The sequence below is a fragment of the Pan troglodytes genome, chromosome 3 (assembly GCF_028858775.2).
Source record: "Pan troglodytes isolate AG18354 chromosome 3, NHGRI_mPanTro3-v2.0_pri, whole genome shotgun sequence".
NCBI lineage: Eukaryota > Metazoa > Chordata > Mammalia > Primates > Hominidae > Pan > Pan troglodytes.
In genome coordinates this window covers 109,457,060-109,471,190 of record NC_072401.2, presented here as the reverse complement: position 1 = coordinate 109,471,190, position 14,131 = coordinate 109,457,060, and the positions used below count along the sequence as shown (strand labels likewise).

Here is a 14,131-nt window from a genome sequence, read left to right as displayed (position 1 = left end):
CAAAAGGTAAATTAAAATTTGTTTGGGTGATTTGTGCTGTATTTCTAATTAAATGCAAACTCCTAAGTGAAAGTGCGCTGAAAAAACAGCATGGCCCTTAGTCACCAACTCCTTCTCATCCCACCATGCTGTTTTTTTTCCCAGCCTCCACAGAGTTCCTCAAATTCTTCTATCTCTTCTGCTCCTGGCAAGTAGAATGATTCACTCTTAGTTTCTATAAATACCATATTTATTATATCATTCTCTTCTTAACTTGTAGTATAAAAATTATCTTCCTGTTTCTTCTTCTTCCATCCTTTTAGCAAAACAAGTGTTCTTCAATTCCAAATTCTCATGTTCTTCTAGAATGAGTTCACCACCTGTACAAGCTTTCTTCTCAACCTCAAATCCCACCCAACAAAATGGTTATTTACTTCTCCTGTTTTGTAATCAGTACCCCCTGAATGTTTAGTAATTATGTTATTATATTGGTTTAAAGTTATGGAAAAATGAGTTTTACACTAACAAACTGAAAAAAAAAAAAAAAAAGAAAGAAAGCCAGAAATCCCCCATTGCCCTGCAAATGTAAAGCAGTCAGAGGACTTGTCTTGAAGACATCGATAATAAGAAATTACCTTAGGGTTTTCTGCAAACTTCTTCTTTGCCACTTTCCTAAGGCTTTCCTCAATTCCCTTTTTGGATTTTGCCAGGATGTCCTCTGTCTGGTCTACCAACACTACTGTGTGACCAGTTGCTGCAGCAACCTAGAGCAACAAAAGAACAATTTCCTGTTAAAAGAAAGAAAACATAACACGCATGCGCACACACCCCACCCCAAAAAACAGTGGCATTTCATATTCCACATGAATTCTACTACCATTCCATTCAAAATACCGAGTGAACATATGATAAGTCAACATTAACTAAACACACACTTCTTGCCAGGCACTGTTCTAAACCCTTTATATTGAATACAACAAATTCTTGAAACAACTGTAGAAGGTTAAGAAGTGTCCCTATGGTCACTCAATGGGTAGACAGCAGAGCCGGAATCTGAATCAAAGCCCCGAAGGCCAAGCTCTAAATACTTCTCTGTACTGATTTTAACACTGCACTGTTCCATTCAGGGGCCACTAGCTACATGTGGCTATTTAAATTAATTGGAATTAAGTAAAATTAAATATTCAGTTCCTCAGTGGCACTAGCCATATTTCAAAGTGCTCAGCAGGCTGTTCCCAGAGCACCCACTCCCCAGCCACCATCCTTTTCTCCTTGGAGCTGGAGCCCCTTGTGCAGCTTGGCCTCTTGGCCCTTCTCTTCTACAGCCCTTAAATCAGTAATAGGTAAGAATTTAAACTCTAATAATGGTGGCAAAAAGACTCCTGTCCCCAAGGGCTATTTGGTGACAAGACTCCCAAGAAAATGAAGTCTTTGGGATCAGCTAATTTAGGATGGGCAATTCCCTGCCTTCACCATGCCACCTTGGCTGAGGGAGGAATCCTAGGGTAAGGGGAATGTTTAGTGAAGCTTCCCAAGCTCACACATAGCCAGCTTAGCTTAGTCACAGTGAGTGACAAATCAATCCCTATTTCATCACTGTCTGGCAATAGCTTCAGCAAGGATCATGGAATAGGTATTGTGGCTAAAAGCAGATCATTGGGTCACCTCTATCACCTTATAGGCACGTGTAAGTGAATTAGTTCAGGCCAGAAGCAAGAGGACAGGCATGACCTAATATAATCATAAATGATGCAAGAGGACAGCAGAACTGAGATATCCCTCAGGATCTGAGAAGCCCCCTGCAAAACCATTGCTTTGGAACCTCGATGACACCAACAGTGTGCAGGAGAGGGGCAAGTTATCTGGAATGAACTTGCCCAGAGAAGAACAAGGAGATGACAGAAATAGTCCCAAACCATGGTCGTGATATAAGATTTTTGAAGCAAGGCAACCAAAACTCAAAAGCAGAAAACCAATGAGTAAAAGAAACAGAAACAAAAGAGCAAAACCTAAAGGCAAAGACGTTCAAATCCCAAGGCAAGATTTCCAAAGAACAGTTTTCAAAATGGTAAGACAGGTTTTAAGTGCAAGGTTATTTCAACTGCACTCATGGCTCCCTGAGAAAGCAGCACACTGCAGGCTGCATCAGCACCGTCTGGGAACCAAGGCATGAAAACGCTCCCAGGACCAAAAAGTCTGACAACCAGGACTGGGCAACTGGGGCAACGTGGGATGAATTATCTTGATACAAGGACAGAGGCAAGCAGGAAACCAGCCCATCAGCAGAAACATTCCACAGGCTGCGGGAAGGCAGCAAAGTAAAACAACGTCCCAAAAGCAAAACCCTCATCAATCCAAACCAAGGTTTTCCCCTAAGTGGCAACGGACCAAGGCCCATCTAGCCAATGATTCAAGTCAGTGAGGCAGGTCACAATTTATTGTGTTGCAATAAACTACCACTATAGCATAACTTCAAGTGATTTCAAATTATAGTAGCATTTTCATTTTACCCATGTGCAGAGATCAACCCAATCTAAAAGTGCAAGGTTCCTTGCCATCATTTCTTACAGTCATACCCTAGAGACACAAGGTTAGCAACTTCTAAGGGCAGCTTCAAGTCTTAATCATCTTTACAAACCCCAGTGCCCAACCCATGACCCACAGTGAGCAATCAATGCATGAAAAACATATAACCTGATGCCTGGTACACATTAGATGCTTAATAAGATATCCACAGGATTATAGGTCCAATGTTCTTTGATTAATCTATCCACATGGAGTTGGTGTTCATCTCCTACTGGTGCGTTAGTCTAAATGGGCCATAACAGAGATGGACTCAAGGTATTAGGCAGGCTATTCCTTTCTCTCATTTGGACCATTAAAAACTGCATAACTTTTATCCCCAGACTGGTTCGACAGGCTATGGTATTCTTAAGGATGGGTGAGCAGCCATAGGCCACCTGAAGGCCACATTGTTTATTTCTGAATTATTAGTGCACTTGTCTTATTTCTTCTATGAGATCTCCAAGGGCTGAGAGAGCCAACAGAAGTCAATCTCTACCTACCCTCAGAAAGAACTTAAGCCTTGCCGGGCACAGTGGCTCATGCCTGTAATCCCAGTACTTTGGGAGGCTGAGGCAGGCGGATCACAAGATCAGGAGATCAAGACCATCCTGGCTAACACGGTGAAACCCCATCTCTATTAAAAAATACAAAAAATTAGCCGGGCGTGGTGGCGGGCGCCTGTAGTCCCAGCTACTCGGGAGGCTGAGGCAGGAGAATGGTGTGAATGTGGGAGGCGGAGCTTGCAGTGAGCCGAGATCGCACCACTGCACTCCAGCCTGAGGGACAGAGCGAGACTCTGTCTCAAAAACAAACAAACAAACAAACAAAAACTTAAGCTTTTAAAAAGAAAAAAGCCAAATGCAGCAAAAATAAGAGGTGCCACATACTGAGCATCTACTATGTGCCGGGTTCATAATCTGCGTTTTCCAAGACTATTTCTGATTAATCCAACAACCCTAATCCATTTTATAGATGAGGAAAACTGAGGCTTAGAGAGGTTAAATAATGTGTCTAAGGCCCCAGGGCTAGTAAGTGAAACTAACACATACCACCCTCAACAAGAATCCTTCAGCTTCAATCAAATTAAAGTCACAGTAATAGCAAAAATTACCTGATAAACAAGTGCACCTATCCAGACAAATGACAGTTTCCATGTCAGCATTACAGACTCAAAAGCAACACAGAACACCCTAACCCTTTTTGTGGTTCTAGGACAAGGGTTCTCAAAGTGTGGGTCATGGACCAGCAGCAACAATCACCTGGGGACTTGTTAGAAATACAAATTCTCAGACTCCACTCCAGACCCAATGAATCAAACTCTGGGTAGGGCTCAGTGAGCTGTGGTTTAGCAAGCCTTCCAAGTGACTCTGATGCTCACCAAGGTTTCAGAACCACTGCTCTAAGATCTGTGCTCCGATCCGGCACAGATTAGAAACAACTGGGAATATTTAAAAAGCCCAAACCCCAGGCCCCACCTACAGATATTCTAATTCCTCTAGTCTGGGGTGGTGCCTAGTCATTGCTATTTTTAAAAACACCCCCAGACACTGAGCACTGCCCTAAAATAACCTGTCGGCTCTGATCCCTATCCCTGTCTACACCAGCCACTCCTAGGTTGCCATCTATCTCCTCAAACCACTGAGAAGCTCTAAACCAATTGAGTTGCAAAGTCTTCCTGTTGCTCTCTGAAAGTTCCAGACGCTATGCTGAAGACACTTTTGGGAAGACTCCTCCCCCACACACTCCCTAAGGAAAGGTCAAGCCCCACCAGGCCTCCTGCCTGGGACTCTTCACATCAGGGTCTTGCTCCATCAGTCCTACATAAAGCTTGCTTAATTCCTTTCTTGAAGGTCAGGCCCTGCACTTGCTTCCTTGACTATGTTTGTTCTAGCCCCTTTCTCTGCAATAGCACTTTTCTAGCCTTGACCTCTGGCCACACTTGCATCTACAATCCCCTGTACAGATCCTTGATGGTCACCTGCCTGCTCCTGGCTGACTAACCACCACCTTTGAGCTTTGATCCTCCTTTCTTCTCCACAGGCTACAATGCTGGGAGAAAATCTTGAATCTCCTAGAGAAGAAATTCCGTGAAAGACTCCACAACCAACTGAAACCAGAGCCCATTGAGGTTTGCCAGCCCTAATAACAGCTCCCATACAGAGTGTGTTCCAAATGCCAGACACCAGGCCTATCCTATCTCATTTAATTTTATTTAATCAGTTCTCCAAGGTCAAATGTCAATTTTAATGAAGCATCACTTTAGTTATGCAGTTTGTTCTTTCGAAACAAGATAATTATGATATTAAAATCTGGATTAAATGAGCATATGACTGTATTTGATATTTGGAAGAGGAAAATTCATTCACAGTTACCATTATGCCTATAACTAATTATTCTTCCAAAGAATGAATCCGGGCAACACACACATTTACAACATAAATACTGTACTGACCATTGTGAGGCCCCATTCTTTAGCATTCGAAGTCCTAACACCAACATTATCAAGTGCCTGTAATTGCTCCATTCTCCCACCATTTTTCTTTCTTCAACTTACGGCAAAATGTCTTTGGAGGAGACACTGTGGCTTCACTTGGCACAAATAATAATATGAACACAAATGCACATAAGGGGATGGATATCTCAGATCTCGTTAGTGATGAAACATTCAAATCATCCAGAATACACTTGTATTAATTCTAGGATCATCCAAAAAAAGGCAAATTTTAAGATTGTTTAATGTAAGTTTTAGATCCCCAAAGACCCTAGTTTGAAAAACAATGGCTTGATTTAATCTTTTTGGTAACCATAAGATCAAATATTAAGAAAGAAGGTATCTTGATTAGGAGTTTCCAATACAGAAAATAAAGAAAGAAAGAAAAAAAGAAGGTATATATGGTGAGTTACAGTATCAAATAAACATTTAAACTGAATACAGTATTATCACTTGGTTTAACATTCCTTTTAGTACCACATAACATCCTGAATACTAGTTTAGGGTCATCTTACCTCTTTAACAATAGCCTCCCAGCTGGGCTTCCAGCCTCCAAGCTCAGCTCTCCCAACCCTTAACATCTCCGCAGGGTCATGTTCCTTCCTCCAGCAGACACCCAGGTCTTGAAGTGTAGTAACTCCTAAGGCTGTCCTACACATGTTCTTCAGCTGCTTCTTTTGACCTTAAAAATCTCTTTTCCATCTAACTTCTCTCTTCATTCCTTTCTTGAAAGAATTATCCCTCATTGTTGCTGAGGCCAACCTCTTTCCTATGACAGATATGGAAGTTCATGGTTATGGCTTCCAGTTACTCCTCCTGAATAAAATCTTGGGTCCTTCAAGTTTGGATTATTCATTCACAGCTTTTGGTTACATGTTGATTTGAGGCTACAAACAGAACAAGAAGTGCTAAGTTTCTCTTGGAAGCCAGGCAGCTGCACTGGAGTATACCACAACTTGGACAGCAAGGAAGCCTTTGTACAGTTTGGGTAAAAAAATGCAGAGGTTAGAAAATGCTTCCTTTTGAATGATCAAAGGTTACAGACAAAAACACTTGGCTTCTCAGAGGTGTGTGCTTTTGATCCTCTGCCCAAGACTTGTGCTCCCCTAGGGATGGACCAAAACTACCACTTAGACCACCACGCTGCGCATGCCACTGCATTCATTCCTTCACTGACTGCAGCCTATTGACTCAACACCTGCCTTGTAAGGTGAACAAAACAAAATCCCCTACTCTCAAGAGAGCTTGCACTTTTCATAAATTATCCCCTCTGATCTTCATAACTGCCTTTGGGGAAGGCACATTATTCTCACTGTCTACACGTGACAGGGAGCTCAAGCTGCCTGCTCACATGCCTTTCTTGACCCTGGAAGGCATGGCGGGGTCTGAGGGCAATAGCCTGAAACAGTACTGAGACAGGCAAGGGCCAGACTCCAGAGCCTGTGTGCCAAGTCAGGGATGGAAAACATTCCTTAACCTCAGCAGGCTGTCTCCTCATCTATAAAACAGGGGCAACAGGGTTATTGGGAGGGTTAAATGGGTTAATACAAGTCAAAAACCTGCAGTGGTGCCTGGCACATCACAATAGCTTGGGGTTTTTTTTTTTTTTTTTTTTTTTTAATTCTGGGCTGCCCCCTTCTTCTTTCTGCAAGGGTCTGAGGCCTACTGTTGGATCCAGGCACAGCCTTCTAAGGTAAACTATTTTATTTTGCTTTTGATCTCACATCTTCTGATTTCATGACTTGTTTTTCAGTTTTCATTTTCAAGTTTTCCCTTCTGTGTCCTTCTATTTTTTTACAAACGGGCTGGGATCCTGCTCCATATAAAAAGGGAGGAAGAAAAGGATCCTCCTTAATCACCTGAGGCTGGCCTTTGCTTTACCACCAAAGTCTTTAAATTACTTGGTGGCATGGTGATATGTGGAGAAACAAGCCTATAGTTGGAGTTCCTGGGTTTAAAACCTGGCTATGATTTGAATATGTCCTCTTCAAAAGTCAGGCACTGCCAATATGATAGTATTGAGAGGTAGTATTGATAGCCTTTAAGAGGAGATTAGGCCATGAGGGCTCCTCCCTCATGAATGGGATTAAAGGTTTTTATAAAAGGACTTGACGGAGAAAGTTCGTCTAGCTTTCTTCCACCTTCTGCCATGTGCAGACAGCCTTCTTCCCCTGGCAAGACACAACGAGTAGGTCTGCACCAGACACCAAAGCTGGTACCTTGATCTTGGACTTCCCAGCCTCCAGAACTATGAGAAAATAAATTTCTGTTCTTTATAAATTACCCAGTCTCAGGTATTCTGTTAATAGCAGCAAAAAAAAAAAAAAAGACTAAGACACTGATTTAGCCACTCACTCACTGTGTGACTTTGGGTGAGCTATGAAGCCTCTATGTCTTGGTTTCCTGATCTGTCATAAAGGTTAGTAACAAAGGTACCCACCTCATAGAACTGTTGTGAGGATTAAAGAAGTTAATGTGTTTAACGTGCTTAGACCAGTGCCAGGCATGTGAAGGTGCACAAAGCTTGTTAGCTGCTATTTTATTCACTACACTTGGTGCTTCTACTTTCTTCTGAGCCATTAAATTCCTAAACTCTAGTAATATGGCTTATTTCAGTCTGTTAGTGCTGCTATAACAAAATACCAAAGACTGGGTAATGTATAAACAACAGAGATCAAGATCATCAGCATGTTCAGTGTCTGGTGAGGGCTGTTCTCTGCTTCCAAGATGGTGCCTTGCTGCTGCATGCTCTGGAGCAAAAGTCCCCAACCTTTTTTGGCACCAGGAAGACATGGGAGACAATTTCACGGAAGACAATTTTTCTACCGTCTTGCAGGGAAGAGGGGATGGTTTAGGGATGATTCAAGTGCATTACATTTATTGTGCACTTTATTTCTATTATTATTACATTGTAATATATAATGAAATAATTATACATCTCACCACAATACAGAATTAGTGGGAGCTCTGAGCTTGTTCTGCTGCATCTAGATGGTGCCATGTGGGGATAATGGGAGACAGTGACAGATCATCAGGCATTAGATTCTCACAAGGACACGGAACCTAGATCCCTCACATGCACAGTTCACAATAGGATTCATGCTCCTATGAGAATCTAATGCAACTCTTGATCCAACAGGAGGCAGAGCTCAGGCAGCAATGCAAGTGATGGGGAGCAGCTGTAAATACAAATGAAGTCTTGCTAGCTGCTCACATCCTTCTATGTGGCCCGGTTCCTAATGGGCCACGGACCAGAAGTTGGGGACCCCTGCTCTGGAGGGGACGAGCACTGTGTCCTCACATGGCAGAAGGGAGAAGAGGCAAAGTTGGTCTCTCAAGCCCCTTTAAATGGCACTAAGCTGTTCATGAATACAGAACCCTCATGACCTAATCACCTCCTAAAGGCCTTATCTCTTAATACTGCTGCACTGGGGATTCAGCTTTGACATAAATTTTGGAGGGAACACAAACATTCCTATCAGAGTAGCTTCTTCCACCACCACTGCTGCATGAAATTAGATACAGTTGGTCCCCCCTTTATCTGTGGTTTTACTTTCTGTAGTTTCAGTTACCAACAGTCAACTATGGTCCAAAAATATTAAATGGGAAATTATAGAAATAAATGATGCATGTTTTAAATTGCATGTCATTCTGAGTAGTGTGATGCAATCTCGTATTGTCCTGCCTGGGAGGAGAATCATCCCTTGGTCCAGCATATCCACACTGTATACTACCCAATCCATTAGTCACTTGGTAGTTGACTGGGTTATCAGATCAAAAAGACATAGTATATATAGGATTTGGTACTATTTGCAGTTTCACGCATCCACTGAGGGTCTAGGAATGTACTCCCTCCCCTCGTAAGGGGGGACTACTGTAACTTATCAATGGTCTACTAAATTGCTAAAGTCAATGCCTGTTCTTTGGCTTCATCTTCTACAACAGCCCTGTACATTGCCAATAAAAGTTTCATTTTTGAAACTGTTCAGTTTCTTATCTGTCTGTTCCTTTTAGCCATATTAATTGACCTCTCTTGATCTTCTAAGCCTATAAACAAGGACTTCCTTCAAGGTTCTGTTTCCAATATAATTTCCTTCTGAAATTCCAGTCGTTCTCATACTTCCAACTGTGCCTGAAACCAAAATAATCTATCTAAGCTGCAGTTATCACCTTGACCCTAAAATCAATTCTCCTTGGCCTTCATTACTGGTACCACTATTCTGTAGGTCACCATTTTCTGGACAACACTTTTTCCTTAATCCCAACCATTAACTGCTGTCCAGAAATGTTCTATCCATTATTCAGGCCCATTTCAAATGCTACCCTCTCCATGAAGCCTTTTTCCAAATGAATGTACTTTCTATTTTGAAACCTCAGAACTAGATTTTTACTGCTCTTATTGTACTACTTTACACCAAAGTAAATTGTGTCATTTAGATCTCTGTCTAATCTCTGCTCTTAGATTTAAAATCCCTTAATGGCAGAAATTGATTTGGTCTTTGTAGCCCTTAGTACTTATCACATGCCTTGAATATGATAGCTGGTCAATAACTGCTAAATAACAAATGCTTTGGACGGTAGTAACCTGATTCTGTAGTCTTCCCCAGCCACACCACACGTCTCCCTCCTCTGTGCTATCTCATGGCTCTGTGCCCTTGTTCATGTGGTTTCCTCTGCCAGACATGTCCGGCTCCCTCATTGCTGCTTCATGGACTTCAACTTACTCTTCATAATCTAACATGGACACCATCTCTCCTTTAGTGAAACTTCTCCCAACCCTTAGTAGAGGTAATCACTTCTTTTGTGCCTCTAGTGATTTGCAGATACAGCAGATCTTTTGTGCAGGAATTCAAATACTGAAAGAAAATAACTGGGTGTGGCGCTGGTGTGAACCACCAATGGCTGCTCAGTTATGTAATGGCAGCCCAGTCCCCAGGATGTGAACAGAACAGAGAAATAAAAACTTAACTGGTTATAGACTATTTCATGTCATAAGAATCTCACCGATTTCAGAATAAAAGTTATTAACCAACCAGAGCATAGGAGAAATCCCAGATGTGAAAGATGAATGATACACTTGAAATAGAAAAGCTAACCATACCAACCTTTTCTTCTTTAAAAAACTGATATGTAATAGCTGTACATACTTTTGGGGTACATGTGACATTTTGATACCTGCCTAAAATGTGTAATGATCAAATCAGGGTAACTGGGATATCCAACACCCTGAACACTTATCTTCTCTTTGCCAACACCAACTTTAGATGATGAAATCAAGATAGTATGGAGAGACCTTTCAAAAGTGCTGTTGCATCATCCACTTCAGGTTGTCAAGCTGCTGTTACCACAAATCCCAATATAGGGTGCTTAGGAACACTCCTATCTACAGGCCAACGAGAATTTCCAGTAAATACAAATTTCATAAACATACAGGCAGTACAATGTATACATATATCTTTTAACATAAGCTTTTTTAATGTCCCTTTTTCCTTAGCATAAGATATATATACACACTATATGTCATATCACATCTTAAGTATTTAAAAACCATACTTTAAGGTAAGGTATGTAAACTATTATAACTTTCATCTGTTTCAGATCAAATCCCAGATGTGACAGGTAGGCTGTCTGTGCCTTCATTACAATTAGTTGTTCATACCTGTATTTCTTCCACTAGACAGTAGGTTTCTCAAGAGCAGCAATCACATCTTACTTTTTACCTGGCCTGATGTCTAGCACAAGGGAGATATTTCATACTCATGAAATGAACACTTGAATGACAGAGCTATTTTTTCATAAGTCTCAATTTGTAAATTATTTTAGAAATAAGTTCTCAAGAAGTCATGACTGGTTTTGTTGCTAGAAACCTTTATGATAAACTTTGTGTAAGCATCAAGTTACTTTAAAATTATGAGAAGTCACGTTATTAGTTTGAAAAGGATAGTAAGGAAAAAAAAGGAGCTAATAACCAGAGTCTAGTCAGTTACCAAGTGGAAAAAATGCCACTAAAGTCTCTCTCTGTTATTTTGGTGAGCAGATTAACTGCTTTCTAGTACTGGTGGTTGTGACGCTAGGTAAAAGGGGAAATGTAGGGCAGTTGCTATGCGTTGCCCAATGCAAGATCAATATTCTTTAAGTGGTATCCAGCCCTGTGATTTCAAAATGGATGTGTGCTTAATTTACTCCAACATGTGAATGTGTCTTATACCTTTCATCCAAGAGGCTGTAAGGCCAGAGGCATGCCAACCCTGTGTCTGTGCCTGTCTGTGAGGGGCACATGTGTGAATCAGGTCAGAGATGGCCACAGACACATAAGCTCACTGCTCTCCAACACAGGTTTCTTCTCTATCACAGAAGGGAAACTAACACACCTAGCTTCTCAACTACCTTAAGAGATTGGCGAAAGCATTTATTGTTCAGGCTTATTAGCTACAGATAATCAGGATCATCAATTTTGAGAGAAGGAAGACAACCCAGAGATCATTCAGTGTGGTGGCTCTCAAATGTTTTAGCCATGAACACCTTTTTCCATAAGAATGCATATTGAAGACCAATATGTACAACAAAGGTCAGAGAAGGAATCTTTACCAACCTTTCGGGAACCATGAAGGAGATTCATGAAATCTCTAATGTCCATCACAGTATAATGTTAAAAACCTCTGATCTCATACCCATTAGGATGGCTATTACTAAGAAAAAAAAAACAAAAAAACAAAAAGAACACAACTATTGCCTCATGCATGACAGTCTTAACACCACCACAAGGCCAGTAGCTCCCTACATCTGCCTCTCAACTCCAGCCCTTCTCTTGGCCTCACCTTCTCCCCAACTTCACCTATTAACTAAGCCTAAAAATCGGCCGGGCGCAGTGGCTCACACCTGTAATCCCAGGACTTTGGGAGGCTAAGGCGGGCAGATCATGAGGTGGGGAGTTAGAGACCAGCCTGACCAACATGGTGAAACCCTGTCTCTACTAAAAATACAAAAATTAGCCAGGCATGGTGGTGCACGCCTGTAATGCCAGCTCCTCAGGAGGCTGAGGCAGAAGAATTGCTTGAACCTGGGAGGTGGACACTGCAGTGAGCCAAGATCACGCCTCTGCACTCTAGCCTGGGTGATAGAGAGAGACTCTGTCTCAAAACAAAACAAAGAATCATTTCCAGATAGTAAGCCTACTCCCCAAGATCCTCTCAGCCCTAAGCTAGATGTCCCCCATATGCCCTGTAACATCCCTGCATCTGTGTACCACAGCACCTACCAAACTGTGTTATAGTAATCTGAACTCCTCTACTGTAGGCTCCTGACCAAATGTCATTCATCTTTGTACACTGAGAACCTAGACCCTGCCTGGCTGTGGCTGGCCCTCAGGGAATGTTGACTGAATAAAGACATTTGTTGGTAAAGTCAAGATGAGACCTGATGGCTCTTTCCACTGCTGTAGCTGATGGCCTCTCCTGATAACGTAACCTCTTATTTAGAAAATAACTACAGAGAAACAAGTACAATTCATTCTCCTGAGTAATTCAGTAACACCCAAGTTACCGCCAACTTTCTGGGATGGAGAAGGCAGTGGAGAAATGAACTGCAAAAAAAGAAAGGCCTTCTTTTTCTCCTTTCATAGACATCTGTTATTTTTACAACAAATGAGGAGGACTCTTCCTGGCAGTTTAACTTGAGTGACCACAATTTAAATCAATCCATTGAGAACTCATGTTTTATATTACAGTGACCTACATGCTGGTAAGACCTTGAGGACAAGCAGTCTGCAATGGAAAAAAAAATATTTGAAGGCTATGTCCTCAGCTCCATGACTTTTCTAGGCCTGGTGGAAGGCAGGCTCAGCCAGAGAGGAAATATTTTTAGACACGGCTGCTTCAGAGTTGTAAAAATAGGCTAAGTGACTAGCACATTTGTCAAAGCCCCAGAGTACTCTGACCACAGGACCAAGTAAACATGCCAAGCAGAAGCACACTGGATTTATTTATCTTTGTAAATGTATCAAGAAGATTTGAAGCAGCTTTCTCCGAAGCACAACTTGAGTGGTGAGTCTATGAGACCTATATCAACTGGCCTGGTGACTGGTCTCCCTCCCATCTCCTCCCTCAACAGTTCCACTGGATGTCCCATGTGCCTAGACATTACAAGGAGGGCCACCGTTTTCATCCTCTCTCTGGAAAATCCCAAAGTTATGCAAACTATCTACCACACATGATTTCTGACTTTCTCCAGATCCCCAGAATAAGTAGACTGAGTCAGGGCTCCCTGAGGCCAACTGTGCTTCAGAGGCTGCAGCGCCTTAACAGCAAGGCCTGCCTTTTACGGTTGTCATGGTTTGATCCAGAGAGGAAAAAAGTCATACATCAGTCGCATCTCTCAGGGCTGGCATTTCTGGGTTTATGATTGTCTCTGGTTGTGTAATGTCTTGAACTCTGCCATCAGCACAAGTTGTCTTCCCTGACTTCAACAATTAGCAAAAGGTGTTCTGTTGAGGATGTCAACCACTACCACCACAACCAGCTGTTTTTTTTTTTTTTTTTTTTTTTTTTTTTTGAGAAGGAGTCTTGCTCTGTTGGCCAGGCTGGAGTGTAGTGGTGTGATCTTGGCTCACTGTATCCTCCGCCTCCTGGGTTCAAGCAATTCTTCCACCTCAGTCTCCTGAATAGCTGGGACTGCAGGCATGTGCCACCATGCTCAGCTAATTTTTGTATTTTTAGTAGAGACAGGGTTTAACTTTGTTGGCCAGGCTAGTCTTGAACTCCTGACTTCAAGTGATCTGCTCGCCTCAGCCTCCCAAAGTGATGGGATTACAGGCGTGAGCCACCATGCCTGGACTGGTTTTTTTCTTCAAACAGTTAAATTAATTGGACAGACTCCTTTATTAGACTTCAAATTTTACATTTCAAAAAGTATTTTAAAAGGCAAAGAAAGTGTGCACCCATTTTTAGACTAGAATTGTGTTACATAGTTTTTTTTTAAATTCAGTAAGTGTGTAGGTTTCATAATAACCCAGATAACCTCTCCCAGACTTCTCACCTCCCACAAATTCTGAAAAGGTAAAGGGATAACCAGACATGTCAACAGCATCGTTATATTTAA

The 14,131-nt window shown here is 41.9% G+C and overlaps 1 protein-coding gene across 3 annotated transcripts in view; it reads right to left on the bottom strand.

Annotated features, from left to right (window-relative positions):
* The window catches only part of HADH (hydroxyacyl-CoA dehydrogenase), a 45,358-nt gene that overhangs the window by 24,658 nt on the left and 6,569 nt on the right, over positions 1-14,131 (bottom strand). For 2 of the 3 annotated variants that reach the window (XM_001135650.6, XM_054683256.2), the window contains exon 2: positions 615-743. In XM_001135650.6, coding sequence (XP_001135650.3) covers positions 615-743 — 129 coding nt within the window. Of the gene's footprint in view, positions 1-614; positions 744-5,550; positions 6,441-14,131 lie in introns of those variants that run through there. The other variant, XM_054683257.1, reaches the window with a different exon arrangement.